The sequence below is a fragment of the Lithobates pipiens genome, unplaced genomic scaffold (genome assembly GCF_037356315.1).
Source record: "Lithobates pipiens isolate NorthernLeopardFrog02 unplaced genomic scaffold, aLitPip1_a1.2 Scaffold_1, whole genome shotgun sequence".
NCBI classification, from domain to species: Eukaryota; Metazoa; Chordata; class Amphibia; order Anura; family Ranidae; genus Lithobates; species Lithobates pipiens.
Window position 1 is genome coordinate 209,345,695 of NW_027507685.1, and position 27,005 is coordinate 209,372,699.

A 27,005-nucleotide genomic window follows, 5' to 3' on the forward strand; every position below is an offset into this window, starting at 1 on the left:
GTCCATCCATCCCTGTGTGTGTGTGTGTCCATCCATCCATCCATCCCTGTGTGTGTGTGTCTCCATCCATCCATCCATCCATCCCTGTGTGTGTGTGTCTCCATCCATCCATCCATCCATCCCTGTGTGTGTGTGTCTCCATCCATCCATCCATCCATCCCTGTGTGTGTCTCCATCCATGTGTGTGTGTGTGTGTGTGTGTGTGTGTGTGTGTGTGTCCAGCCTACCTTTGTCCCGAGCCTCCGTCCCGTGCCTTGCCTCCTTGCCTCCGTCCCGTGCCGTGCCTTGCCTCCTTGCATCCGTCCCGTGTCGTGCCTTGCCTCCTTGCATCCGTCCCGTCCCGTCCCGTGCCGTGCCGTGCCTTGCCTTGCCTCCGTCCCGTGCCCTCTTCGTCGGCGGCCATTGTAAAATTCAAAAGCTGCGCCGCCGCCTTTGCCTGTGATAGGCGGAACACTGAATTTCCCAGCAGCCTGTGTTCCGCCTATCACAGACGTCGTATCATCCTCGTCCGTAGTACGAGGATGATACGATGTCCGTGATAGGCGGAACACAGGCTGCTGGGAAATTCAGTGTTCCGCCTATCACAGGCGAAGGCGGAGCCGGAGGCGCGGCTTTTGAATAGAATGGCCGCTGTCTGTCTGCTCGACACGCTGATCGAGCGGGCAGACAGCGATGACTCGAGTATAAGCCGAGGGGGGCACTTTCAGCCTCAAAAAAGAGGCTGAAAATCTCGGCTTATACTCGAGTATATACGGTATATCCTATACAGACATTAATATATTACTCCTTCAATATGAATAGGCCAATTAAACATTTGTTACATTTTAAATAGACATAAGACATTACATCTGTAGCGGCGGCTCCTGAAGAGCACGCGCTATGCGTTTTTCAAAGTTAAGGTTATACCTAAACTGCAGTTTGGTTTGGGTACAATTGTCTAAATTTGGACTTCAGCATCAGTCTGACTGGATTGTGAGATGTTCAGCCTGGCCACCGAGGGCACTGTCTCTCCTGGCAGGCATGGAACTAGGGTCTGGTTAGGTGCTTAAGCTACTCTCTCTCTGAGCCCGTCCAGTGGGAGTGGCGCTCTTGCTGTGCTTTCTGGGAGAGGGTACTTAAGATGCGGATGTCACATGGTTCGGGGTTCCGGTCCAGAATGATGTACTAACTTCATGATCCTGGTCCTCCTGACCAGCCCCCAGGAAGGCTATGGCCTGGGGTGCGGATCCACCCGATCTTGATGTCTTGGGGCTGGCTAGCCAGAGGAAAGGAAACTAAAGGAGGATTCTGAGGCATTTGGTGCCGTCTCCGGTTTGGGAGAGACCCAGTGACTTCAAGCATTCCAGGGGAAGACTCTTCAGAAGAAGACCACGTACGGGTTGGTCTCTTAGCAAGAGCCTGGAAGGGCTGGAGTACCCAAGAGAATCCGGTCTCATGGATATCGCCGAGCTAGCTGAAGGATCCAGGTATCCTACGACTGTTCTTCAAGTTTAGTTTCCCTACGTGCTCTGCAACAACGTCTGTGGCAGAGACATTATCTTGTATGTTCTACAACAACGTCTGTGGCAGAGACTTGTTCCTGAGTAAGCACCTTGTTGGCTGCTAGGCCTTGTGATAGAAGGACTGTCCAACTTGAGTGAACATCCAGTTGCGAATGGCTGTTCTCTGGATGCAGTCAAAGTAAGCAAGTTCTTCAACATTTTGACTTTGACACTAATGCCGCGTACACACGAGCGGACTTTTCAACATCCAAAGTCCGAAGGACCGAGTCCGTCAGACTATCCGATCGTGTGTGGGCTGCAACGGACTTTTGATTCACCAAAGTCTGACGGACTTTAGAATATGGAACATGCTTCAAATTTTCCCGAAGGAACTCCGCCGGACCCGGTCCCCTTCGAAAACTCCGCTCGTGTGTATGCTACTCCGACGGACTAAAACCGACGCTAGGGCAGCTTTTGGCTACTGGCTATGAACTTCCTTATTCGAGTCGGGTCGTACGTCATCACGTTCGAATCCGTCGGAGTTTAGTGTGATTGTGTGTGGCCAAGTCCGTTCAGCCGAAAAGTCTGTCAGAACTCCGTCGGAATTCCAGCAGAACTCCGACGGAACTCCTTTGGAAGTCTGTCGGACTTAAGTCCTCTCGTGTGTACGGGGTATTAGAGTACCTGAACTTCCTTTCCAACCCTCTGATCCCAATTTAAGAGACTGTTCATTGTCTACATTTTTGCAAATAAAATCCATTCAAGTGGATCTGTTGTCAGTCTCTTGAGTTACTGGGCCATCTACCACGGGACACCCCTAGACGTGAAGCGAGTAAAACAGAAGGTAATGGTAAGCCCAAATCTAACCAGCAGCTCCTTCGGGGGTAGTGCTGCACATCTATAACAGTGGTCTCCAAACTGGGGCCCAGGGGCCGGATGTGGCCTTTCGCTTGCCTTTATCCTGCCCTTGAGGCACAATTCCACCCACTGATACGAGTCACTATTTCTCCCACTGACGCCAACAATGGGACATAATTCCTACCACTGCCAGCAAAAATTGGGCACTATTTCTTCCCCTGTTATCAAAGATGGGGCACTGATTATTTCAACTGACACCAGGACAATTTCTACCCCCACTGGCCACAGTCCAGCCCCCCTAAAGTCTGAAGGACAGAAAACTGGCCCTTTGTTTAGAAAGTCTGCAGACCCCCTGATCTATGACATTACATGACCTGTCCACTTGATATGGCTGTATTGCAAATTTGCTCATTTCTTAATAGTCTAAAGGAAATGTTCCACCTTAAGTGAACCTAATCAAAAAGCACTTCTGTGACAAATTACACAAAACGTCTTCTTAAAAACAATACCCACAAATAGTTTCGTTTCTATACATGTCCTGAATGAATGCAGAAGTAAGAAGTTGCATTCAGCAAGAAACATTTCCTCTTTCACTGTCTGTTTACACACGGAGGACCTATGGTCCTATGAATTAAACAGCTTCACAGGGGATGGTCAGCTTGTCAGTTAACACTCCTGCACATAGGCAAGTTAAATTAAAACTAAAGCTTGAATGTTTTGTTTGTGTTAGGAATCGATTAGGTAAGGCTGAGAACCCCTGTGTTTTTTTTCTGTCTGTGGACATTTGAGAGATTTTCCTTCACTTCCTGTTCCAGAGTCACAACAGGAAGTGAGAGAAAATCTATCCAAAGAAATTGGAAATTCCCTTTATACAGCTGTCACCTGAACAGTTGTCCTGCACAATGGAAGACAAGGAAGATCTGGACGGCTGCACTCCAACAATCAACTTTATTTCAATATAAACATTACAACCAAATCAATATAAAAATTAAAACCAAATGACAGATGCAACAAGTACAGTGGGGGACAAGCAGGTAGATATGTTCCATGCTAAAGTCAGCAGTTATTCATTACCTCAATGATAATGATTAAGCACTGATTTTAGGGCAAAACGCTTCTACCTGCTTGTCCCCCACTGTACTTGTTCCATATTCAATCTGGGCTGCCACCTGACTTGAGAACATACCTCTCAACATTTTGAGATGAGAATAAGGATCACCTACTAACAAACTAGAGCAGATGCCTTCAAACTTTCAAACTAAAGGATCAGTTTACTGCCCCTCACATTGTAGAGGGACAGATCTGTAGCCAGTGGGAGCAGAAAATGCTCTGGCATCGGTGGGATTAAGCAGTGCTATATGCTTGGTGGTCAGTGGAAGTAAAAATATTACATCATTGGTGTCAGTGGGAGGAATAGTGACCATCACTGGTGTCAGTGGGAGGAATAATGCCCCGTCTTTGGTGTCAGTGAAAGGAATGGTGCTCCAAGGGCCAGATAAAGACAAGCAAAGGGCCACACCTGGCTTGCGGGCCACAGTTTGGAGACTCATGATCTAGAGCAGCCTTTCCCAACCAGGGTTCCTCCAGAGGTTTTTTGGGGTTCCTAGGAGCAATGAGCAATTTCTGATTCGCAGATAAGTTCACGATGAAACCAATTATGTCTTTAGATATCTGTACAGTTGAAACTCTTTCCACTAGGTACCAACATAAGGGCATTCTTCCCACTAAACATCACACTGATGTTCTGTGAGCTGCAGATGCAACTCCTAAGTTGGTTTTAATGTTATTATCCTAAAGAGACCCTACTGCAAGCCCATACATTTCTACAAGAATCTGCCTATAAGTATATAGTATGTGAAGTCAATGTATTATATGCATATTCAGTGGCGGCTGGTGGTAATTTTTTATTTTTTTGTGGGGGGGGGGGGGGGGGGGGCTGTGAATGTTATTTACCTAGTAAACATTTAAAATCCCTGAAACAGCTCATGGGCACCGCCATCTTTGATGTGATGTCAGCACCCCCATAAGCCCTTGTGCACACGGTCGGAGATTCCGTCTGAATGTTTCCTATTGGACCGGTTTGTCGGATATTCCGACTGTGTGTGGTCTGCATCGGACCAATTTTTCCAACTTGCCGACAAAATGCTCCTATCGGACATACTCCGATCATGTGTAGCCTACTGCGACGGACAAAGTGCCACGCATGCTCAGATCAAATTCCTAGACCAAAGCTATTGGCTACTAACCTGAACGTAGTCCCGTCGTAACGAAATAACGTCATCACGTTATGTACAATCAGATTTTCCGACAATTTAGTCTGACCGTGTGTATGCAACATCACTTCCGGACTTCTTCCGGAATTAATCCGTCGGAATTACTCCGATGGATTTGGTTGTTGGAATCTCCGACCGTGTGTACAAGGGCTAAGACACAGAGCTGGCACTCTATAGCATTCCCTTTGCTCCTCCCATGACTGCTACATTAAAGGTAATGTAGGGATATGAGGGGAGGGGTGGAGGAGCTAGGGCAGCATAGACAGCAATTAGACACTCCTAGAAGAGGAGTGGGCTGTGACATGCAAGGAAGGAGGGGGCTGTGCTACAGAATTTACTCTTCCTGAAGAAGTCATAGATGCAAAAATTCAGCAAATAAGCATTTAAGAATACATGCTTTTACTTGTCATTTTTTAAGATGGTAAGGGGTCTCTTTATAGCATCATGCACACTGGATGTTTTGCTTCCTCTCCTAGATGCCTTGCCCCCTGGCAGCTGTGTTTTGGCAGAAAAAAAAGTTTGACACCTGTAAACGTGTGTAATGCGTTTAGACACGTCAAGCGCTTGGACATTAACTCATTTCAATTTGCCAGAATAATAATTTAGTGAATTAACAGTTAAGTGCTAAATGTGCCTAGCACTTAGACACATTTACACACGTGCAGGCACGTTTACAGGCATCAAGTGTTTTTTTTTTATCAGAATGCCACTGCTCCTGGATGTGCTGGCAGTGTGTTTTTTTCTGCCTTTAAACTCCTCTAAATGCCTATATGTGCATGGACACACTGGGGTTGATTTACTATTATTATTAGTACTTATATAGCACTGTCAATTTATGCAGTGCTTTACATATACATTGTACATTCACATCAGTCCCTCAAGGAGCTTACAATCTAAGGGCCCCTAACTCACATTCACATACTAGAACCAATTTAGACAGAAGCCAGTTAACCTACCAGCATTGTAGTGTGGGAGGAAACCAGAGTACATGGAGGAAATCCATGCAGGCACAGGGAGAACATGCAAACTCCAGGCAGGTAGTGCTAGTGGCTGGGATTTGAACCATTGACCCTTTTTACTGTTGGCGAGAGCGCTACCCACTACACCACTGTGCTGCCCTGATTACTAAAGGCAAATAGACTGTGCACTTTGCAAAGTTGCCTTCTGCAAGAACAATTGCTCCAGAGCTTAGTAAATGAGTAGAAACTCTGCTGACTTCCATCATCCAATCACGTGCAAGCAAAAATTTCTGTTTTTTTTTCCTTGCATGTGATTGGGTATACTTTGCAAAGTGAAGGTTTACTTAATTTACTAAGGTCTGAAGCAACTGCACTTTGCAAAATGTCTAACTAACGTCTACTTGACTTTAGTAAATTAACCCCATAGGCTGACATGCAAGGGCATTCAGAGGCAAAAAACTAACCACACACCCCTAGGAGCAATGATAAACACATCCGGTGTGCATGAGGCCTAAGAAACTTTCTGCTCAGATATAATGGTTATTAGCTACTAAAATAACGAACTTTACAATTGATGTATCCCAAAAAATTGCCCTACTCAACGTTTGTATTGGTAGGTAAAGAGCCTTCAGGCTACACTCATCACACTCATCCCGCTGTTACTTACTAAACATGCCAGCCTGCAAATACGTCATCGCCATCCCTCTACACATTGCATGGATTGTGATAAAAGACAGATCACCTAAAGGTATTCCAGACTCTCAGCAGACACTATTGTTACCAGTAAGTAATGATGTCCCATGTCTGATCAACATTATCCCTCACTGCTGTCCAGAAACGTATCTCAAGGAATGTGACAATGCCATTACCTCCCATTATGTGGCAAGCACATACTTAGTACAGATGTGTGAAGTGGAAAAGGCAAAGGTTATTCATTTTAATGGCAGGTCAGTTGATGGAATTAGCCAACTCTGTTTCCAGGAAGTATTGACCCATTAAACTGTCACTATCCTAGAACTCCAGCATGCTTCAGATTTAGGAGGATCTGAAAAACTTTAAAGCGTATCTATGGTCAAAATGTAAACTTCTATATTAATTTCCACATTGTATTTCAATTATTTCTAGTCTACTCCTATTCATCTGAAGGATCTTGAACCAGAAACACACACAGATCCCATAGACTGGATCTAGACAAAGATCTCAAGACTGGCCTCTCTTGTACATGGACAACCTGGTGCTGGCCATGATAGTCTGTCTCCACTCTCCTTTGAAAATATGAATGATCAACCTCTATCTTTGCAAGCAAGTGGTGAAAAGCATCAAGGAAAGTTGTTTTTTATGTGGAGACTTTGCTCTATGCGGTCAGTTTATTGATTGTTAGAAAATACTGTTAGCCCTTGTACACATGGTCGGACATTCTGACAACCAAATCCGTTGGATTTTGTCCGACGGATTTTGTCCAAAACTGTTGCATACACACGGTCGGACAAAGTTGTCGGAAAATCCGATTGTACATAACGTGATGACATTATTTTGTTACGACAGGACTACGTTCAGGCTAGTAGCCAATAGCTTTGGTCTAGGAATTTGATCTGAGCATGTGTGGCACTTTGTCCGTCAGAGTAGGCTACACATGAACGGAGTATGTCCGATCGGAGCATTTTGTCGGAAAATTTTATGGACAAGTTGGAAAACTTGGTCCGTCGGATACTCCGATGGAAACAGTCCGATGAAGACCACACACAGTCGGAATATCTGACAAAACAGTCCGATAGGACAAATTCTGTCAGAATCTCCGACCGCGTGTACAAGGGCTAAGAGGAGTTAAGTGGAGTCCGGCTGATATTCCTTCATATTTTCAATAAACGATCTTGAAGTTTGCAAAGTTTTGAAGATCCTCACGCATTCATTTCCTTAAATTCTGTGACACGTAGTCACTATGTCCCGTGAGTAGGCACGGCTGTGTCACACATTTCACAGAGCCTGCCTTCTGAACTACAGAGGTGCTGAGAGGAGGAGTTTCAGGTGGCGGAGTCAATACAGGAATAACTGGTTGCAGACAACAAGATACCATGGGACATGCGGTCAGTGGCGGCCCGTTCCTAGCACTAAGTGACCCTGAGATACGGGGCCCCAAAGTCAGTTTGGAAAATGTCATTCTCTGCTGCAGAAAAGTGCTTGCCTTTTTCCAAACGGAATTTGGGGCCCCATATCTCAGGGTCACTTGGTGCTAGGAACCCCAGCTATGGGGTATATGGATATGTTGCCGTGCTAGTTCCGGTGGGGTTTGCACGCCAAGTTTGGGGTTCCTAGCACCAAGTGGCCCCGAGATACAGGGCCCCAAAGCCGGTCAACTGTGTCCATCTGCAGCAATGTCATTTTGGGACCTTTGGGTCTAAAGACCCCAATTTTTTTTGGCTGCAGCTAGGGGGCATCTGGGAACCCTTAACTACCGTGTTTGAAGTTTGGGGGGCCTATACCTGCAAATGGGCACAGTGAGGCTGCAAATGGGCATTGTTGACCCTCTTTTCCACTTACAGTAGCTGCGCATTTCTCACCCTAGGATTATACTCGAGTCAATACGTTTTCACCATTTTTTGTGGTAAAATTAGGTGCCTCGGCTTATATTCGGGCCAGCTTCTACTCGAGTATATACGGTATTAGAAGGTAGAACGTTTACTTTCCAACATGACAATGACCCAAAGCACACAGCAAAAATAACCACATAGTCATTAAAGGTGAAAAAGGTTAATGTCCTTGCATTGCCAAGTCAGAGCCTAGACTTAAAACCCATTGAAAATCTGTGGAATGATTTGAAGACTGCAGTCCAGTAGCTGAACAGTTCTGCAAATAAGAATGGGCATACACTGCAAAGTCTAGATGTGCAAAGTTAGTAGAGACACATCCCAACAGACTAAAGGCTGTAATTAAAGCAAAATGTGGTCCAACAAAATACTAACAAAGGGGGTGATCCTTTTTCCAACTCAGTGATTCTGTTTTTTGTTTTTTTTTCTGACATGTTGGTGTTATGTCTTTCACTTAGATGTTATAAGTTGCATTCGTAATTACAGCTGGATAAAACAAAAACTGTGTTTGTCTTCATTTCAGGCTGCAAAGCAACAAAATGTGATCATTTGTGTTATTATTATTATTGTTTCTTTTCACTGTACATTTTTACAGTGGTACAAGCTGGATCAGTGTAACTTTGTAAAAATATCCATAACATTGAAAATGATTTTATTGCATGTTAATGAATATTAGAGCAATATAGCATCTGTAATGTTGTGTCCCCTACCTGCACAGTACACACATACACCTGCTGGGCTCCACTCTCTCCAGGAAGCCATGATATCTCCAGCTCTGTTGTATCCCGAGTCACCAGTTTTAGGTCCACCGGTTTCCTTGGTAGAACTGCAATTGGCAGATACATGGTTAATTGCTTATTAACACTGAAACATCATTAATAGAAAACTTCACTGGTGCAATATAATCTCGCCCTTTAGATAAAACAATGCTAAGGACAATGTGGGTGATAGAGAAAGGGAAATGAGCAAAAAGTGGAATTTTTGCCTATAGCTGCCAATCAGGTGCCATGTTTAATTTTATGGAATCTTTTTAAAATAATTCTAGTTGGCTGCTATAGGCAATAATGCCCATTTTTTTTTTCATGCAGGGCAATCCACCGGGTAAGAACCTAGGCAAAATCCCAGTGGCTCCTTTAGGAGTAGCTCTACACAATTAAATCAGTGAAAGTAATCATGAGAGAAGCATGGGGCAGGGGATGCTACCATTGCTGATGTCCTTCTGAAAATACCAGTTTACTGGTGACTTACCTGATCCACTGGCTGCACTAACCTGGAACAAGTATGTTGATCAAGAAAGTCAGGAAGATTGAAAGTGCTTATTTGCATACATGTTTTACGTAAGTGTTTCTCGGCTTTACTGAGACCAGGGCTCAGTAAATTCTTCCAAAAAAGTTTACCCCCACTATAAAAGTAAGGGAATAAAAAATATGAATTGATATGCTAGAAGGCTCTGGATTAGGCTGGGTGTCACTGTGGGGGAATAAGGGTTCTAGAGGAAGTTAGGGGACTGTGCAGCAGACTTTGTGACCCTTTAGGGGATGAAGATTCTGTAAGGATCTGGGGGTAACTGTAGGGCCCTGAGGGGGCTGAAGAAAACTCTTGGAGATTAGGTGAAGTATTGGGGGGGGGGGGGGCTGCAGACTCTTAAGCAAGGGAGCAGTGTGGGGAAATGGAAATGGGGGCTCTGGAGTTAGTTAGGGAAATCTGCAGCAGACTTTGTGGCTTCATAGGGGATGAGGTTTCTGGAGGTAGCTGTGGATAGCTGTGGGGGCACTGCAGGGCACTGTGGGGGCTGGACATGGGGTAACCATGGGGTAGGGGGGCTGGTGGCTCTGAAGAAAGCTAGGGAGCATTTCAGGGTGCTGGGAGGCATTGTGGGTGGTTGGGGAGTCATTGTGAGGAAAGGGGTATTCCAAAGTTATTTAGGGGATGAGGTTTCTGAAGGGATCTGGGGGTCATTGTGGGGGACTATAGAGCCCTGAAGGTGGTGGTTGGTCGTCAGAAACTGTTGGAGATTGGGGGGCTCTGCAGCAAGCTAAGGGGAACTGTAGGTTGCTGGATGGCATTGTGGGTGGTTGGGGAGCAGTGCAGCTCAGAGGGCTTTAAGGAGGTCAGGGGTACTGTGGAAGGTTAAGGGTCATTGCAAACCATTATGGAAGGTTAGGGGGCACTATGGGAGCTGGGAAGGAATGTGGGTTGTTAGGTAATCCACAACTGGCTAGAGGCTCAGAAGGAGGGAGGCCCAACAGGTGATTGAGAAACACTGTTCTAGGTTAGTGACTAAAACATTTCAAACCAGAGGATCAGCATGACTGCCATTCAACCAGCATTTGCAGAAGATCTTGACGACAGCCTTCATGTTTTACTTGTAACATGTTTCCATGAAGAATTTTAATTGGTTGCAAACACGTGCTGCACTTTGTGCCACATTGACCAATATTCCTAAAGCTGCAAAATGGAAAGTTTTATTAAAAATGTAGTTTTGCACTAACATCGAATATATTCGGAGACACACCCTCATATTGTTCTAATTATGAATTATTTAATATGATTTGCCAAGGTTACATTTTTTGATAGATTCTTCTTCTCTGACTGGTGTTAAAATATTTGACACTGCAGCCAGTAAAGTCAATCCCGTTCTTCTGCTGGTTCTGTTATACAAATATATTTCAAAGCTTGGAGACAGCAGGTGGGGAAGGAGCGTATTATGGTTTGAGACAAATCCTTATTGAGAGGAAATTGTGATACAATGAATCACTCCAGATATGTAGAAGTTAACAGAAGCCTGGTTCCCCCTTCCTTTCCTCCCGTGGATGCCAACGGAGTTAGTGGGCACTGTGTCAGACCATGCTGGATCTAAACAAATGAATCAGCCGCATTTTTCCAGCAAGAATCTTCCACAAGGATGTGTCACCAGCCCTACTGACAGGTGGGAATGATTAGCGTGAAGCCGCAGGTCGTGGGTTCATGAAACGGTCTTTATACCAGCATCTTACCGTGTAACCCTTCATACAAAAGGGTTCAGTCTGCTGCACCATAGCTGGACCCCTGACTCATCTCCCTCCATAATGTAAGGTTCAGGATCTCATCTATACAATCAGGCCTGTATTAAGATGCAGGCACAATGAGAGCAAACCTATCATTAAATGCCCAACTCTGGACGTACCTTTTAGCTTATGACAGAGAGGGGAGAAATTAACCCCACCACCACACCCTGTAAAATCCAGGATCTGATTCTATACAATACAAGATTGGACCCAACTTCACTCCCGCCCTCTGTACATTACATAATCTAACACCGCCATCTAGCCACCCACACTGTGCAATAAGGGATATACTGTAACTCAAGTTCACCCCTACCCATCCAAACTGTACAATACTGGATAAAACAACACCTCCTACCCACTTACGCTGTACAATAAAAATTATAACCCAAATTCACCCCTATCCATCCAAGATGTACAATATAAGATCTAATACCACCAACTTCCCACCCCTTCCTATACAATACACAACATTATCCTACTTCACCCCCACCCTCAGTTTACAATATGGGATCAAACATGACCACCTACCAGCCCACACTATACAATATGGGACATAATCCAACATCAACCCCATCCACATTGTACAATATAGGATCTAATATCACCGCCTACCCATCCACATTGTACAATATAGGATCTAATATCACCGCCTACCCATCCACACTGTACAATAAGGGATATAACCCAATTTTACCCCTACCCATCCAAGATGTACAATATAGGATCTAACACCAACAACTCCCCACCCACACTATACAATACAGGTCACAATTCATCTTCACCCCCACCTACAAACACTATACAATATAGGATTAAACATAACGACCTGCCCACACACCATACAATATGGGACATGACCCAAAATCAACCCCACCCACGCACACTGTACAATACAGGATATAACCCAACTTCACCCCCACCTACCCACACTGTACAAATAGGATCTATTTCCACCACTTACCCACCCACCTTGTACAATAAGGGATATGATCCAACTTCATCCCCACCTACCCACACTGTACAAATAGGATCTATTTCCACCACTTACCCACCCACCTTGTACAATAAGGGATATGATCCAACTTCATCCCTACCTACCCACACCCACTACGCTATATACAATATAGGATATAGTGCCACCACCTACCCATCCACACTCTACAATAAGGGATATAACTCAACTTAACCCTCATCCACCCACACTGTAAAAGTAGGATCTATCTCCAACACTTACCCACACACGCTGTACAATAAGGAACATGACTCAACTACGTCCCTACCTACCCACATTATACAATATATGATCTAATGCCACAGCCTACATAGCTACACTATACAATATAGGATTTAATGCCACCACCTACCAACACACGCTGTACAATAAGGTATATAACGCAACTACACCCCCATTCACTCCCCATCCACTCTGTTTAGATAGGACCTATCTTCAACACTTACCCACCACTCTGTACAATAAGAGACATGACTCAACTACATCCCTACATACCCACACTGTACAAGATATGATCTAATGCCACAACCTACATATCTACACTATACAATATAGGATCTATAGCCACCACCTACCCCCACACACTGGAGGAATATAACCAAAACTTCACCCTTTTTCAACCACACTGTACAAGCATGATCTCATGCCACTACCTGCCCACCCACACTATGCAATACAGGAAATGACCCAACTTTACCCAATCCCCACCAAGTCTGTAATATACTGATTCTGCCTACCCCCCCCCCCCCCCCTCCACACACACACACACACATACAAACACACACAAACACAAACACTTACACACATTGTACAGGATCTGTCACAATTTTTCTCCCCCCTCACATGCCTACTATGTACAGTATGTGGTCTAATGCCCCCAGCTAACCATTGTACTGGTTCTGACAGCCCAACATGGATACTGAACAAAACAAAACTTCCCCATAAATACAATATACAATATAGGAATTGCCCCATGAAAACTGTACATTACAAAATCTTCTCCATACACACAACACCAAAACAAGATATAGCCATGACTACCCCCAGCTCCCCCATGTGCATACACTGTACTATAAAGAATCTGATCCCCCCCCCCCCCCACTCACACTGTTTATCCAGGATTTGATCCTTATTGGACATTCTATAACATAACAGATCTCAACCGCTAGGTCTGTTTTGTCTCCCATTATATGAATTATCTACCATTGTAACTTTTATACAGTATGGTACATTGTATAACCTTCCATTAGCCTATATAGTGTACCTTTAATTGTTGCAGTCCTGGATGTGGTCACACCTTTTCCATTATGAGCTTCACAGGAAAATTGGGAGGTTTTATTCAGACCTAGAGAGAAAAGAATGGGTATTTTAAAATACTGCAAGGTATTCACTATCACAAACTTCCACCTATCAGTCTCACGAAAGGAAAGTCCCCATTTGGACTCAACTCCCTATGTTCTTTCAACCTCCAAAAATGCCCATCTTACAAGCCTTTCGTACTGAAAATTCACTGCACAGATATGGAAACATTTCCAGAATATACACCCATACTCATCTCATCAATCTCATTTAAACCCAACAATAAAAATGTAGTATATTGCAGTTTATCAGTCCTTGGATGTGGTTGCTGCATCTGTTTTCCGTTTTCACATGCCAGAAACACACTTATGAACAAAAGAAACAAAGCACCAAATAATCTGTTCAAAAGTCCAAATAACCTTTATTCTTGAGAATGGTGTCACAACTAATAGAAAAAAAAGTATCCAATGCATTTTGGGGACCAAAATATTTTCCTTTATTTGGGGCTAAAGCACAAATTATTACATAATTCATACATTATCCCTGAAGGGGGATTTTTTGTTGGCTCCTGAAAGGCGTTGGCTACTGTTTTTTTTATTGGTTGTGACATTATTGTCAAGAATAAAGATTATGTGGACTTTGAATTGACTATTTGGCGTGTTGTTTCTTCTGTTCGCATTACAGTTTATAAGATTTCTGGCAGAATCAACAGGCATTTTTTTGCACATAAAAAGCATATATAAAATAACACTTTTCTTGACATATTTTTTTACCAAACCCGAGAGACATGATCGTGTGCAGAAAACTGATACAATGGCGACAGCACTGATTTTACAAATCACATCCATATCATCTACTAGGAGCGCTGGGGCCTCAGAGCCAGTTACCTCACCTCTGTATGTTTCTTTATGTGGGAGGATGGCACACTTGGCACCTCTCCTTGCTCTGCTCTCTGAATGAGTATTAGTTTTGGCTTTTGATGAAAATATAAGGTCTCCTCTGGGAAGGAATATCGTTTCCAAAATCTTTCACTAGGAGGGCAAGTCTAACTGTTCCATTTAATATGATCTAATAGCTGAAACATTCAAAGACAAACTACTAGTACGTCATAGGCTATATCAGCCTCCACAGCGAGGAATGAGGAGGACCAGGCATGCAAAATCTGAACAGAACACATAAGAAAACCTTAAAGGAATCCTGTGCTGAGAAGTTGTAGAATTCAATAACTGGCTTCCCGATAAAAAGCTAGTTGTCTGGCTGTGATTATTATCCAATGGCTTCAATGGCTGGCCTCCTTATGAAACTGATAAGTGCCTGGCTGTCATTATTATCCAAAGGCTTCAATAGATAACCTCCTCATTAAACACTAGTTGCCTGGCTGTGATTATTATCCAATGGCTTCAACAGCTGGCCGCCTTATGAAACTTTCATTTGCCTGACTGTTGTTGACAATTGCTTCAAAAGCTGACCTCCTTATAAATATGCTACTTTGCCCAGTTGTGGGTCATATCCAATGGCTTCAAATAGCTGACTTACTTTTGAAACTTCTAGTTGTTTGGCTGTGATTTTTCTCCAATGGCTTCAATATCTGACCCCCTTATGAAGCTGCTGTTTGTCAGGCTGTCATACTTATCTAATGGCTTCATTACTATCTGAGTGACTGACCTAGAAAGTATACAGAGCAGGAGTTCTTCTTTGGTTACATACTTGGTCTAGCTCAGAGACTTAGAAAGTAAGGCTCAGAGTAGGGCAAAAAGAAACCTATACGGAGGGCCGACATGACAGGGTTAAAAGGGGGTTTGGAACAGTAGGAGTTTTTAGGTAGGTTTTAAAATTAACAGTAAGGGGACACAAACCAGATTGGTGGAGGGGATGGAATGAGAGGGGTTTCAAGGGTCAACCAGTAAGAGGATCCTGGTGAGGTCTTCACTCAAGTCGGGACAAATTCCCACCCTCACTTCCCCTTTTGTGGTTACATTCTTGGGTATCTTTGGGCTAGTTCCCTTGGTGGAAAGTCATGGCAGCTGGCAGGGTACAAGGTCCTTGTATGTGCTTGATAAATGTACATTGGTAGGAACCCATCTTGAGTACCGCTCCCTGTAGTTTGTTTGGGTTGTATCTGCTAGTAATGGTGTTGTATCCCAGTTGGTGTTTTGCGGCTGGAGGCCTAAGTTTGGTTAAGCAGATACTTGAAGTTGTGGTACCTACAAGGACTTTGGGGCTCTGAATTTTCAGACTGCATTGACTGTTTGTATGTTTTGTATATGTGATTTATACCATTTGGTTTAACATAAGGATGCTTTGACCCTTAAACTCCAGTTCTAATGTCTTGTGAGTTACCCTGGATAAGGTGAAGGGGGGGTGTTGGTCAAGCAGTCATATGGACAAAATCATCGTTTATACTCTATTCAAGTCTTGAAGGCAGAAAAAGTCAAGAAACTAGCATTTTTGGTAGGAGGTCAACATCTGCAGCCTATGTGTTTTCAAGGTCACAAGGTCTTCTTTTCTGAGAAGTTTTAGCTGTGACATTATTTCATTTTCTCCTTTTAGTTAAATTTCTTTCTACCTTTACGTAACTGTTTTGTTCTTCTGACTCCTCACAATTTTGAAATGTAATTGTTGCTCAGGTGATTCTCAAACTAATAAACTAACTGAATCCTCCTAACTGGATGCAGCCATGCACAGCACAGCTCCTAGCATCTTTGGGAGAGAATGCAGAGCATGCACAGAATATGGAGTCTGTTTTTTTTTAGCAAGTTGGAAAAGCTTCACTTAGTTTCTCTGACCATCGAGGGTGCTTGTTATGGCCACTTGGTATACAGGGAACATAACTAGGTGGCTACTGGGCCATACCAAGGTGTAGATCAACAAATGTTTTTTATTAATACCTTATTGCTCAATTCTCATTCTGTTATTTACCGTTGAGGCATAAAGGAATCACAAGCATGACTGTTTGTCTTGTGTAAATATACTTTAATATAACCTAAATCTATGATTGCTTAGGCTTAAAGTGTAACAAATAATGAATATCAATGCCAAGTCTTTATTAAAAAATAAATCACCCTTCTCTTCTCATTTATTTTATTCTTTTATATGATAGTTGCACTTTTTTACAAGGCTTTACAGAAAAAAAACAATTACATTCATCCCTGCCTCAGTTTGGATAGAAGATAATTAAACACAACCTGATCTGGCTTTAAAAAATTCTATGGCATACAGTGCCATGGTGCAAGTACCTTTTGGTGCCCCCTGGTTATCAGTTTGACTCTTGAAAAAAATCTTAATCCTTTGTGGAACTCCTTAGACCCATGGACTTAGTTATACTTGGGGCCCCCAACTTCTGCCCAAATCAGTATTATTCCCCATACCATCATTAATCTGGTAAATGGCAGAAAATGAGTGAGCAGCAGGATTCCCAGAATTTCATGGGAGGGAAAGGATGTGGTACCAGAAATTGTGGCGCTCAATCTTGAGTTGAGGAGTAGGGATGAGCTTGGGTTCACTATGAACCAGAGAGTTAGTGCTCATTGCTGGACCAATGGGCGACAAGTGGAAGATTCTCCATCCCGCAGCTGCCACAGGGATGCTTGTGACATCATTGATATAATATAACCATGTAGGCAAGACTAGGTGGTGTACAGGACATATGGAAAAAACAGGAGATAGGGTGGCTTGGCGATGTTTTTTTTATGATTAGAGATGGACAAATTCAATAGTTAGCCAAGGCACAACAGTCAATTATAGTCTTGGCACCACAGAATCTGTGAGTAACACTGTTTCCTTGCCTGCAGAATACTGGTAAGGAGGAGTGTACTTATGAATGATACAAGTTTAATTTACAATTTCATTGTGTCAGAAGAGTGCTTCACTGAAGGGTGGTGTTAGTGTTAACGGTTGCTAGATTCCACGAGACTGCTGCGGTATAATATGGCCCAAAGCAATCTGTCCAGGAACAGCGCAGCGTGGACACCCTGGAATGGTAACCTTTACATCCATACTCTTTCGGGACCTCTCCCTAGTCTGCACCTACACTTTCCCTACCAAGCAGAGCTCCTTCCCTACTTAATGCCTCGCTGCATGTGCCTCGAATGATGTTGTCCCCCTATTTGTACAGGGTTCTACATCAATATGGCCGTCCAGATCTTGTGGGACTTCAGCATCCGTCAAATCACTATCCACCTCAAGATGGCTGTAGGACATTTCCTCCTAATTGGACTCCTACCAACCTGAAGAGACAGTGTGATCCCACCTCCGGGTTGGAGGATATACTGCAGCCATATGCTCATATTAGGTCAACAAGGTTGCAATCATTGTCGTCACTTTTTCATCTGCAGTGTGGGGGAATCATCTGCTGCACCTCACTGGCCCAGCAATGACAGCTATCTTCTGGGTTTGGCCAAACTTGGATTTGGACTGAACGGAAGACTAACACATGTTGCAAACACCATGAGGGAACTGTTATTACCTTAGCAATAGTATGGTGCAGTCAGGCTCCAGTTACTTTGACATTACATTTTGGCTTATCAGAGGAAAGCCATGAAGACACAACATGGACATAGAAAATGCCATGAGTATAAATGGTGGGAGCTAAAGCCAGGACATCAATGCTACCAGGCAAGAGTGCTAACTACTTTGCATTTGTTCTTTCTTTTCTGTGATTATTCCATAGTTAAAAGCAAAGACACATATCCATAAAGAGAAGATATAACAATAAAACATTTTTTGACAAAACATTCTTAGTGATCCAAGATGTTGTTTGTTAATGAGATGTAGTTACTCTTTGGCAGTATGTTGAATCCTTTACATGTTTTGTGGTAAAAACCTGCTTCTTCAGGAGGAATTACACAATTCATCCAAATGAGAAGACAAACGAGGGCAGCGATCCCCTACAGTAGGCACAAGGGGCAATAAAGCAGACGCACATAGCCAGATACTGAGATAGCCTGGAGAAGAACAAGGTTAACGCTGGGAGGAAACGGGGTACAGTCTGACTCGCTGGACATCCAATCAAGGCAAAGGCATATGGCGGAGGAATTTCTCATAATGATAAGATAAAAGAAGATGCCTTACAGGCGATCTATATAGTCCAGCCAATGGCGACAGGAAGGATTCCCATTGGTTGTCACCAGACCAAGTTTCTCAACAGGGGGGTCTGCCACAGATAGTCCATTTAGTCCTGTGTTAGGACCACACAAGGTGTGCTCCTTAACAATTTCTCTTTTATTTCAATTGCAAGGATGATGGTACCCCCCCCCCCCCCCCCATGTATTCAAAACTTGTGTCAACCGTTGAGGCCTATATCAAAACTTTTTCTGTAATTATATTACATTATTGGATAAAAATACAGAATAAAATAGATTATATTTAGGGTCCATGTACACTGGACTTAAAAAAATGGCAGTTCCCTTGGCAGAAAAAAAAAACGCTCATATGCCATGGACACATAGGATAACATTGAGCTGCTTCTTTTTTAAGCATGGACCCTTAAAAAGGGAATAATTGGATTGCTTGTCAATAGCAACACGTAGTCCCTTTTTCAGAAACTCCAATAAATATAAGCAGTAAAAAGCAGTGTTGGCCCTTCAGTTCTGGATGACTCAACTAGAGGACACGTCTTACAACTTTTTAACCTCAGGTCAACACTATATATAGAAATTAGGTCATTAACCGATGAAGTAATAAACCTATTCAGAATTGCATAGTTAGCCAAGCTATACAAGTTGAGCACATAAACTCAAACAGTAAATGTTATAGCAAAATTTTACTTGTGCCTAAACAGCTCCATGAACAATATATCCTTTTGTCTGGATTTCCTCCAAGAAAATAGTAGGTTAGAAAATGAGGGTGCCTAGGCATTTCTGTATCTACAGGCTCATATCTGGATATCTTCAGTGTGGTTTAAGACACCTATCAATGGTAACTCATGCAGATAGCAGTTGAATGAGAGAGGAGACAGAAATCAATCTAGGTGCTTTGGGTTGAGGCAAGTATACCCTATAGAATGATATGAGTTATTCATTTTTAATTTAAGAGGTTTACAACCACTTTAAGCAGCATTTAAAGAAAATCGGTACTGAGAGATTATGTAGGCTGACCACTCTTCTGAGAATGCATGTGGATGGCTTTAATGCTGGTGCAGGGGCTTTTATGTTTATTGAGACAATGACCTGGAACAGACAGATCATGTGTTTTGACTTTGCTTTGAGTTTCTAAGCTTTCGTGATTGCCCTGGGTCATTAAAGTGTATCTTCACTTTTGGACAGTGTAGGGAAGGGTTAGACTTTTTGACTGTGTCCTCATTGGGTAGCTTCCCCCCTTCTATTTTTCCTGGTGGCCACTGATGCCATAAAGTGAGAGAAAATCAAAAACATTAAATCATTGTCACTAGAACAAAAGTAGGGTAAATCTTCCAATGGGGACCCCTCTTCTGGTGAGAATGGATTTCCCTTACTTTGAGAAAGAAAGTGAAGGGAAATCCAAAGTGAAGAAAAATTTACTCTTATAGTACAAAGATAGCAAAAAATAACATGGCAGGGCTTTTACGCCTTCCCCACTCTAAAACTAAAAGAACGTGTTGGCTATACATATACTTTAATTCTAGAGACAGCCAGACTGACACCTAGGATTTTCAGGTCAACACTGACAGCTTCTGGTAGCTTCTCTCAGCAAAGGTTAGATTGTTTTCTGTCTATTAATTTCTTAAGAGACAGAAAAACAATCTACTTTTTTCTTTTAATTGCAGTGTTCTGTATCCTAGGAGGAAAAGTACATGTAGTATGTTGTCTCATATTTATATGTGGCGTGGAAGGCTAGCTACATGGTCAGACAGGGCTGTCCCCTGCCATCATAGCCATCCAACAACGCAGCTAGCAAGGAGATGATTACATTTGATAGCTATCATTTAGCTCTGGCTCCAAGCACTTGCCCAAAACCGGTAGAGCAAGAAGAATGAAGAGGCACTGGAGGTTGACAAAATCACCCTTCTTCCAGGGGTCGGACTGACCATTTGGCTACCCAGGCACTGCCCGAGGGCCCTGGCCACTAGGGGGCCCCATCAGGGTTGCCAGCCTCAGTAAAACCAGGGACAGTATCTAAAAATCTGTGTTTTTTTTTTTTACATATGTCTCTGAAATGTCCCTTACCGACATCCTTTTGATCTAAAAATCCAGAGATTATAGCTGCCCCAACTCTCCAGTACCTTCTCAGCCAATAGAAACATGTCTGTGTATACTGTGTGTACATGTATATGTATACTGTGTGATTGTATACTGTGTGTGTGTATACTGTGTGGCCCCATAATCTCTGATTGCCTGGAGGGCCCATAATCTCCTATTGCCCGGGGGCCCCATAATCTCCTATTGCCCGGGGGCCCCATGAGTCGTCAGTCCGCCCCTGCCTTCTTCTGCATTCCTCTTGCCAGACCTTGTCTTGCAGCATAAAATAAACACCCTCTATCAATGCAGTTATCTCTTTGCTAGCTGCATTGTCTGACCTCCTGGAGTGAAGGGGAAGGGGAGGTTCTTTGCAGGACTTTGTACCATCTTTCTATGTGCTGTGGAAGGCTAGCTACATGGTCAGACAGGACCGCCCCTACCCCCATGGCCATCCAACAACACAGCTAGCAAGCAGGCTTTTATATTGATAGCTAGCACTTATATCCAGCTCTAAGCACTTGGCCAAAAACAAGTAGGACAAGAGGAATTAAGAGGGATTGGAGGCTGACATGCCCACCCTCATTTTGCATCCCTCTTGCTGGCGTTTGTCTTGGAGCTGAAAATAGGCACCCTCTATCAATGTAGCGATCTCCTTGAGAGCTGCATTGTCTGACGTTCATGGAGGAAAGAGGAAGGGGAGGTATTTGGTAGTACTTTATACCATATTTCTATGTGCTGTGGAAGGCTAGCTATGTGGTCAGAAAGAACTGCCCCTTATCTCCATGGCAATCCAACAACTCAGCTAGCAAGGAGAAGGTTGCATTGATAGCTAGCGCTTATCTCTGGCTCCAAACATATGCCCAAGACATGCAAGGCAAGAGGAATGAAGAGGGACTGGAGATTGACACACCCACCATCCTTCTGCATTGCCCTTGGCCATTGTCTTGTGCAAGTCCTTGGAGCTGAAAATAAGCGCCCGCTATCAATGCAGCCATCTCCTTGGTAGCTGCATTGTCAGATGGCCATGGAGGAAGGGGCGGTGGGTGGGTGTTCTACCTGACCACATAGCTAGTTTTCCACAATACATAGAAAGATGGGACTTTGTCGCATGGGGAATGGAACACTATAACAAAAAAAGAATTTAGACTTCCGCTTTAAAAAAATACACTTAATTACTTTTTCATACATAACTGCATTAAATATGATTTTTTTCATATTTGCCAGGAGTTCCTCCATAAATAAGTCTGTCGCTATAGCGTTGCTGTGGTATGTGCACATTGTGTGTACTTTGTATTGTTACATTATTATTGCCATGTGGAATAATTCGGGTTAATGAGAGTGTTTTTACTCTTTTCATAATAAACAGCAATAGTCTGCGTGTATTTTTAGCTGGGAGGAAATGCTTTTAATAATAACTGTGCCCAGAGAGCGTGAGATTGAAAAAGGGAAAAATACCACAGGGAGAGGAATGCGGATCAGACAATGACTGAAGATGGATGCAGGGAGCGTAGAGTGATGGAGAGAAGGGATACAGAACGGGAAGAGGCAAAGGGAAGGCACACTGCAGGCATCGCTCACATCTCCTCCATCACCTATACTGGACTTAGGACTCCTAACATACAATCCCAGTAACTGAGACACAACCCCCTCCAACAATCAGCTGGGTACCAGATTCTCTACATTCTGCCAGATGTGTTGCAGAGAAACTGGAGCATCTGGAATTGATCAGACCTTGGTTTACCCCCCTCCCTTCCCTAGGCAGAGCAATGGAGACAACAACACAGCTGCCTTGTGGTCAGATCAGTTACGTCATACAGGGAAGAGAACTCCCAGCATCCCTCTACTACATAATATTGTTGGCATGTCTACAATTAAAAAGGGTGAACAATTTTTTGCCGGTCAGATAATAAATTTAGCGTAGATCTCAAGCTTTTGTTATCTGATGAGTAAACGTTTGAGGACACCTTACCATCACACCTACATAAGTTTTTTTGGACATCCCATTTTAAAATCATCAGCACTAGTATGGAGTTTGCCCACCTTTGCAGGTATACCAGCCTCAATTTTTTCGGTGAAGGCTTTCTGCTAGATTTTTCAGGGAGTCTGTCGACATTTGTGCCCAAGAGAACACTTGTGAGGCCAGGAATTGATGTTGGATAAGAAGACCTGGCCTGCTTTCAGCATTACAATTCATCCCAAAGGTGTTCAGTAGCATTGAGATCAGAGATATGTGCAGGACACCTCCACACTAAACTCATCAAGCCACGTCTTTGTGAACCTGGTTTTGTACACCTGAACTTGATAATTTGAAAGGGGTGTCTACATACTTTGTATAGGTTCCTGCACATTCATTAAATGATCTTTCTAAACATCCTAGGAGACTACCACCGCATTTGTTGGTTATAGGAGCTTAGAGCATTCACTAGATCAGTGATGGCGAACCTTGGCACCCCAGATGTTTTCATTTTTTGGAACTACATTTCCCATGATGCTCAACCACACTGCAGAGTGCATAAGCATCATGGGAAATGTAGTTCCAAAACATCTGGGGTGCCAAGGTTCGCCATAACTGCACTAGATAATGAAGGGAAGGGGTCATGGTCAAGGCTTTGGAGGTGGAAGCTGCCATTTTCAAATTAAGTGCATTTTCAAGGGCTCTCATGGCAAAAAGTTAGATAAGTATACTGTAGGTATCTCTGCTTACCGCTGTATATGACTGGTTGGCATAGTTACATAAAGACACCAGTCCAACCTGAGTGTCTACAATTGTCCCCATCCCTGTACATTGCACACTCACATTGGTCCCTACCCTCAAGGAGCCCACAATCCAAGGTCCCCATTTATATACTAGGGCCAATTTTGGACATAAGCCTACCTGCATGTCTTTGGAGTGTGGGAAGAAACCCAGAGTACCCAGAGGAAACCCACGCAGGCACAGGGAGAACATGCAAACTCCAGGCAGGTAGTGTTGTGGTTGGGATCTGAACCAGCGACCCTTCTTACTGCTAGGTGAGAGTGCTACCCACTACACCACTGTGCCGCCAAGGCATACCTTGGTAACATAAATTTGTTGACAGGTTCACTTTAAAAAGGCATCATTATTGATGCCTGGTCTTTACAGAGGGCCAAAATGATCATTACTGATAGACAGAGCTCTTCGCCACTCTTTACCATTCCACCCATCACACAACTCTCTATTTTATAGGCTCTTGTATTTTTAAAGCTGAACTACAAGAATTATTTGTTATGCATAATTACATTGGTCCAGCTTGGCACCATGGAAGTATGGTTTACTCATACCTAATGGATAATTGGGAAGAAGGAAATCACTATAGTATTCAGCGCTACTATGATGTTATAACCACTTTCTTCTGGGTTCGATGTGAGCAGCCACCCCACTGCACACTGACCACTGTTACAAGAATGCCTTGTATTTTTTCATTATTTTTAATCCTCTCATTGGACAAGGTTGAGAGATGGGGTAGTGACATCAGGATCCTCACTTTACCCAATCACACAAGGCCTTGTATTCTTTGAAAAATACAAGGGATTTTGTGAATGGAGGTGGTACCAAGTGAGTGCCCCCTGTGGTCAGTGTGCAGTGGGGCAGCTGCTTATGACCTGAAAGGTCACAGCTATCACTGTAATAGCTATGTCTAACACACTTATTGTCAGCTTTCCAGCAGTCCATCGAGTATGAGATATGCACACTTACAGTGCCTTGAAAAAGTATTCATACTCATTGAAATTTTTTGCATTTTGTCATATTACACCCAAAAACGTAAATGTATTTTTTATTGGAATTTTACGTGATAGACCAACACAAAGTGGCATATAATTATGAAGTGGAAGGAAAATGATGAACAATTTTCTAAATTATTTACAAATAAATATGTGAAAAGTGTGGGGGGCATTTGTATTCAGCCCCCCTGAGTCAATACTTTGTAGAACCACCTTTCACTGCAATTACAGCTGCAAGTCTTTTTGGGGATGTCTCTACCAGCTTTGACCATCTAGAGAGGGACATTTTTGCCCATTCTTCTGCGCAAAATAGCTCAAGATCTGTCAGATTGGATGGAGAGCATCTATGAACAGCAATTTTCAAATCTTGCCACAGATTCTCAATTGAATTTAGGTCTGGACTTTGACTGGACCATTCTAACCCATGAATATGCTTTGATCTAAACCATTCCATTGTGGCACTGGCATGATGTTCAGGGTCGTTGTCCTGCTGGAAGGTGAACCTTCGCCTCAGTCTCAAGTCTTTTGCAGACTCTAATGCCGCGTACACATGATCGGACTTTCTGGCAGAAAAGGTCAAACGGAATCATTTCATCAGATATTCCGATCGTGTGTGGGCTTCAGTGGACTTTTTTTTCAAAAATTCTGACATACCTAGAAATAGAACATGTTTTAAATCTTCCCGACAGAATCAATTCCTATCGGGAAACTGTTTATCTGTATGCTATTCCGACGGACCAAAAACGATGCAAGGGCAGCTATTGGTTACTGGCTATTGAACTTCCTTTTCTAGTCCCGTTGTACGTCATCGCATTCTAAACGAATGGACTTTGGTGTGATCTTATGTAGGCAAGTTCGTTTAAGCAGAACTCTGTCAGAACTCCGTCGGAAAGACCGTCAGAGTTTATTCTGATGGAAAGTCCGTTCGTGTGTACGCGGCATTACAGGTTATCTTCTGAGAATGCCCTGTATTTGGCTCCATGCATCTTCCCATTCCCTGCTGAAGAAAAGTATCCGATTTGGGGGTGTCATTAACTTTCTATTGACACCCGCAGAGGTTTGCAGAGAGCAGTGTGAACTGCCTGCGAGTTAGATGTGATGCTGGAACCTGCACAGGAATCTCGCTGGTTCCCGCATCGCATATTTGTGAACCCAGCTTAAAAGTGGTTGTAAATCTCAGACATGAAATATGAACAAAGAGCATCCCTCTATAGTGTGTACTTGTTTCAATAAGTGTTCCTCTACTATCAGCATATATCACTTCTGAAAAAGGAAGGAGCAGCTACCCTGGGCATTGTGGTATCATGTGAGGTGTGGAGGGGCACCACAAGGAGATTAAGGGGAGGGGATTTGCCATGAGAAGGGGAATTTGGGAATCGACAGGAATGAAAAATTCTTCTAGGAGGGCAAATTTGGTGGTGATTTAGGGGGATTTGTGTTGGGGGGAGGGATTTGTGCCAGGAGAAGGGATTTGAGGGGTTTGTGCTATAAAAGTAATATGGTAGAGGGGAAATATTCTTTTTGGTTGGGGGGGGGGGTGGATTTGTGCTAATAGGGGTATTTTTGCTAGGAGGAAAACATGTGGGGGGATATGTGCTAGGATGGGGAAGGGGAATTTGTGTTGGAAAGGGAGGGAGGATTTGGAGTGGGGGAGAGGATTTGTGCTAGAAGGAGGAATTGTTTCTTTTGTTGGGGGGGTGGGGGTTGTGCTGGGGAGATAAAGAGAGAGAGGACTTGAACTGGGGGCAGTGGGGGGGGGGATTTTTACTGGGATGGGGGATTTCAGCAGGGGCAGATTTGTAGGAAGGGGATTAATGGGTATGATCATGCAGGTTAATGCTAGTTTTTTGGGTTTTTTTTGAGGGAGGGTTTTTTGCTGACATTCAATGCTCATACAACTTTGGGGGGGAGGGGGGGGGGGGGTGCAAATTGGCATGTTCACCCTGTGCTCAAGATGACCTTGGCCCAGCAATGGGGGAGAGAGTTTAAGAGTTTAAGCTGATTGACTGCCCCAGCTCTGTGTGTGCTATGTGTGCTGTCTGAACGGGGGGGTGTCCCCTCCCTCCAATCAGCTATCAGAGCTCTCCTCACTAAGCTTTGCAGAGTGTAACTTAAGCTCTCCGCTCCCTTTTTTTTTGAAAAGACTTTGAACAGATGTAGGAAAGAGGAAATGGCAGATGAAGAGGTACAACTTATGTAGGAGGATTAGTTTAATCAGTGTGTGTCACTTCACTGGGTATATGTAAGGGTTTACAATTATGGTAAACCTATTACCATCATACAGACTAATCAGAAATGTGATTTTTAGCAAATTAATAAAATACGAAAAGCTGATTTCTAAATGGCTGCAATTAATTACTACTCTATTGTTCTTCTAAGCTTTTTTAGGACAATAATATACATATTTATAAGTTCTGGATGTCTTGTTTAAGTCAGCTTGTAATTATTTGCTGGTCGGTCGCTGGTTACACAATGGTTTTCCCAGTAAACATTGCCTGTATTAATAAACTCTGGAATGACTCGGGCTTTCTTGTTAATGGTACAAACTGCTCATCACCATAACAAACAAGGTAAAGTGCTAGTAAATACATTGATT

At 43.3% G+C, this 27,005-nt stretch overlaps 1 protein-coding gene across 2 annotated transcripts in view; it reads right to left on the minus strand.

Annotated features, from left to right (window-relative positions):
- AXL (AXL receptor tyrosine kinase) overlaps positions 1–27,005 on the minus strand; it is a 129,905-nt gene that overhangs the window by 57,034 nt on the left and 45,866 nt on the right. For both annotated transcript variants that reach the window (XM_077481279.1, XM_077481268.1), the window contains exons 5-6: positions 13,480–13,560; positions 8,867–8,982 (exon numbers count right to left, since the gene is read on the minus strand). In XM_077481279.1, coding sequence (XP_077337405.1) covers positions 8,867–8,982; positions 13,480–13,560 — 197 coding nt within the window. The remainder of the gene's footprint in view (positions 1–8,866; positions 8,983–13,479; positions 13,561–27,005) is intronic.